General features: G+C 44.4%; 1 protein-coding gene across 1 annotated transcript; it reads right to left on the minus strand.

The window, feature by feature from the left end:
• Positions 1–569: 569 nt before the first annotated feature.
• Positions 570–2,477, minus strand: IGSF10 (immunoglobulin superfamily, member 10). Its single transcript, XM_009576626.1, has one exon. It carries the CDS (start codon positions 2,475–2,477, stop codon positions 570–572), a length of 1,908 nt encoding a protein of 635 aa, XP_009574921.1.
• Positions 2,478–2,605: the final 128 nt, after the last annotated feature.

Genomic DNA, 2,605 nt, shown 5'->3' on the forward strand with positions numbered 1-2,605 from the left:
TTGTTCGGTATGTATCATCCCAAAGTTCTGCAAAAAAGACTGAAACACCTGTATTAGAAATGCTTCACTACTTGTTTCACCATTGAATATTTATTAAAAAAACAGACTAAATATTCAAACATATTAAGAAGGTAATCCGCATCACAATAAAACCTGCTCTTTGGTTCTCAGATACTCTTGCTTTATGTGATCCATGCTCATGATAGTCATACAAGGTGGACAGTATTAAAGTATGAAGAAGTCTATCCTTTACTGAAGATCTCTAGGTACATTTCCAGAAAGTAATTTTATTTTATATTCAGTGTTTGCTGGCAGAGCAAAAGTGCCTTAAGTTTGTTTTTATTTAACTCTGTTTAATCACTGAAAGAACCAATGCTAGATAATAATGCTAGATCTAATTTTCCCCAAGCCTTTCCTCTCTTTTTTTGCGTGGTCATTGGAGACTGAATACTGTAAATGTATTTAGGCACTTACATGCCTATGGCTGCCTTTGATTAAACTTACTCCAAGAACGAACTCAGTCCACCTGTAAGACTTTGTTAACAGTCATTCATGCTGTATTTCTTATTTCAAATGACGTGAACGTATGTTACTGTGAAATCACTGCCAAGATGGTTCTTCGCTGTGCACTTGTATGCGCCAGAATCTGAGGGTTGGGGGTTCTGGATGAGCAACGTCCCATGGGGATGAAGCCGTTCGCTCCCAGATGCTCGGCCCTGGTTACCTGTAGAGAGTACCGAGTGGTCAGGTAATTCCCAGGTAATGTCTGGTTTTGGTATTCCCAGTGCTACACAGTGGAGCTGAACTGCGGCACCAGGCATCGTGTGTATGGTCTGCGGTGGTCTGTTTGTAATCCTCGGGGGATAGGCTACAATAACAACGGGAACGGTTATAGAGGAATCCCCAGCATCATTGTGGGCCTTACACAGGTAATTTCCTCTGTCGTGAATGGTGGCTTCTCGTATAACCAAAGTGCCGTTTTCCAGCAGTATGTATTTTCTGTTGATCTGCGGCCGATCCAGCACGTAGCCACCCGGCAGAGTCCACGCTGTACTGGGTCTGGGACTCCCATCAGACAGGCAGTGAAGCGACAGCGACTCCCCGCTAACGCCCTTCACTGGCCCTGTCGGGTGAGTGAGAATATTGGGCTTCTGGCCGACCTCCAAGATGACCAGCTTTTCAATATAGCCAACTTTATTCCTGGCAGCACAGCGATACTTCCCTGCTTTGTCTCTGTCAGGATTATAGATGGTAAGGGTACCATTGCTACCTGTGAGAAACTGGGAAGTCTTGATGCCACTGGAAAACCATGTGCCATTAGGCAACATCCAGCTTATGTCAGGTGGAGGGTTTCCATCCACAGAACAATTCAATGTGGTAGGTTTTCCAGGTTTTGCTATTATTTTTTCATTGAATGGGTTTTTGAACATTGGTCGCCTTAGCATTTCTAATACCTCCAGCTGCACCACCAACATACTCTCTCCCCCATCATTACGTGCCACGCAGATAAAATCTGCTGTGTCAGAAGGCCTTATGTTCCGAATCTCAAGTGTCCCGTTTTTGTGTACTACAATCCTGCTCCCATAATACGGAGCTGTTAGGAAAATGTTATCAGGCATGATCCACATAATCTGAGGGGGAGGTGTCCCTTCTGCCCTACAGTCAATTTGTTTCCTCGAATGCCTCACTGCCGTCACTTTCATGATTGTTTTGTTCACATATAAACCATTTATGATAGGTGGTTTGGCAACAACATCCAGTTTATACAATTTCGTATCATCCCCTCCAGGATTACGAGCAACACACATATACGCCCCGGCATCCAACAGTTTGACTTGACTGACGGCTAGAGAACCATTGACGTGCAGGAAGTGTCTGGCTGTTGACGAGGAGATCATGTCACTGGAAGGTAGCAACCAGAATATTTTTGGCTTGGGTTCTCCAGCGGCTTCACAGTCCAGTAATGCTGTATCTCCAGCTTTCACTTCAATGTATGTCTTGTAATTGTGCTTTATCTGAGGGGCTGCCATGACGACCGTGATGCGTATCTTCATTTCATCTCTTCCCAGTGTGTTTTGAGCGTAGCAGGTATAATCTCCTCCTTCTGTTACTCCAACTTTGTTGAAATACAGAGTTCCATTGTCGAAGAGGACGTATCTGCGAGACCTGCGTCCACTGTCATCTGCCAGCATCGCGTTATTGATCACCGTCCCATCTGGCAAACTCCAGGATATTTCTGGTGCGGGTGACCCAGAGGCCTTGCAGTCCACTTTGAAATCTTTTCCGTACGGCACCAGTTTCTTGAAATACTGTTTCTGGTCAATCTTGGCTGGTTTCATTGTGATGCTGACTTTCATCAGTATCAGATCATCTCCAATTTTGTTTCTTGCGACACACAAATAGTCACCTGCATCCTTTTCAGTAACTGCCTCAATAACCAAGGATCCATTGGGGTAGACGTGGATTCGACTTCCCATTCTGTTGCGGGGGGAGAAAGAGGAAAAGAATTATGGAACAAAACGCTGGAGGTGAATACTGAGCACTGAAAGTGACTGACAGTATTAATAGCATGATACGATACAGAATCATAGAATCATTAAGGTTG

The sequence above is a fragment of the Fulmarus glacialis genome, unplaced genomic scaffold (genome assembly GCF_000690835.1).
Source record: "Fulmarus glacialis isolate BGI_N327 unplaced genomic scaffold, ASM69083v1 scaffold14594, whole genome shotgun sequence".
In the NCBI taxonomy this organism is placed as follows: Eukaryota; Metazoa; Chordata; class Aves; order Procellariiformes; family Procellariidae; genus Fulmarus; species Fulmarus glacialis.

Excerpts from the sequence above, each read along its gene's own strand:
- IGSF10 (XM_009576626.1), bottom strand. The coding sequence starts at position 2,477 with ATGGGAAGTCGAATCCACGTCTACCCCAATGGATCCTTGGTTATTGAG.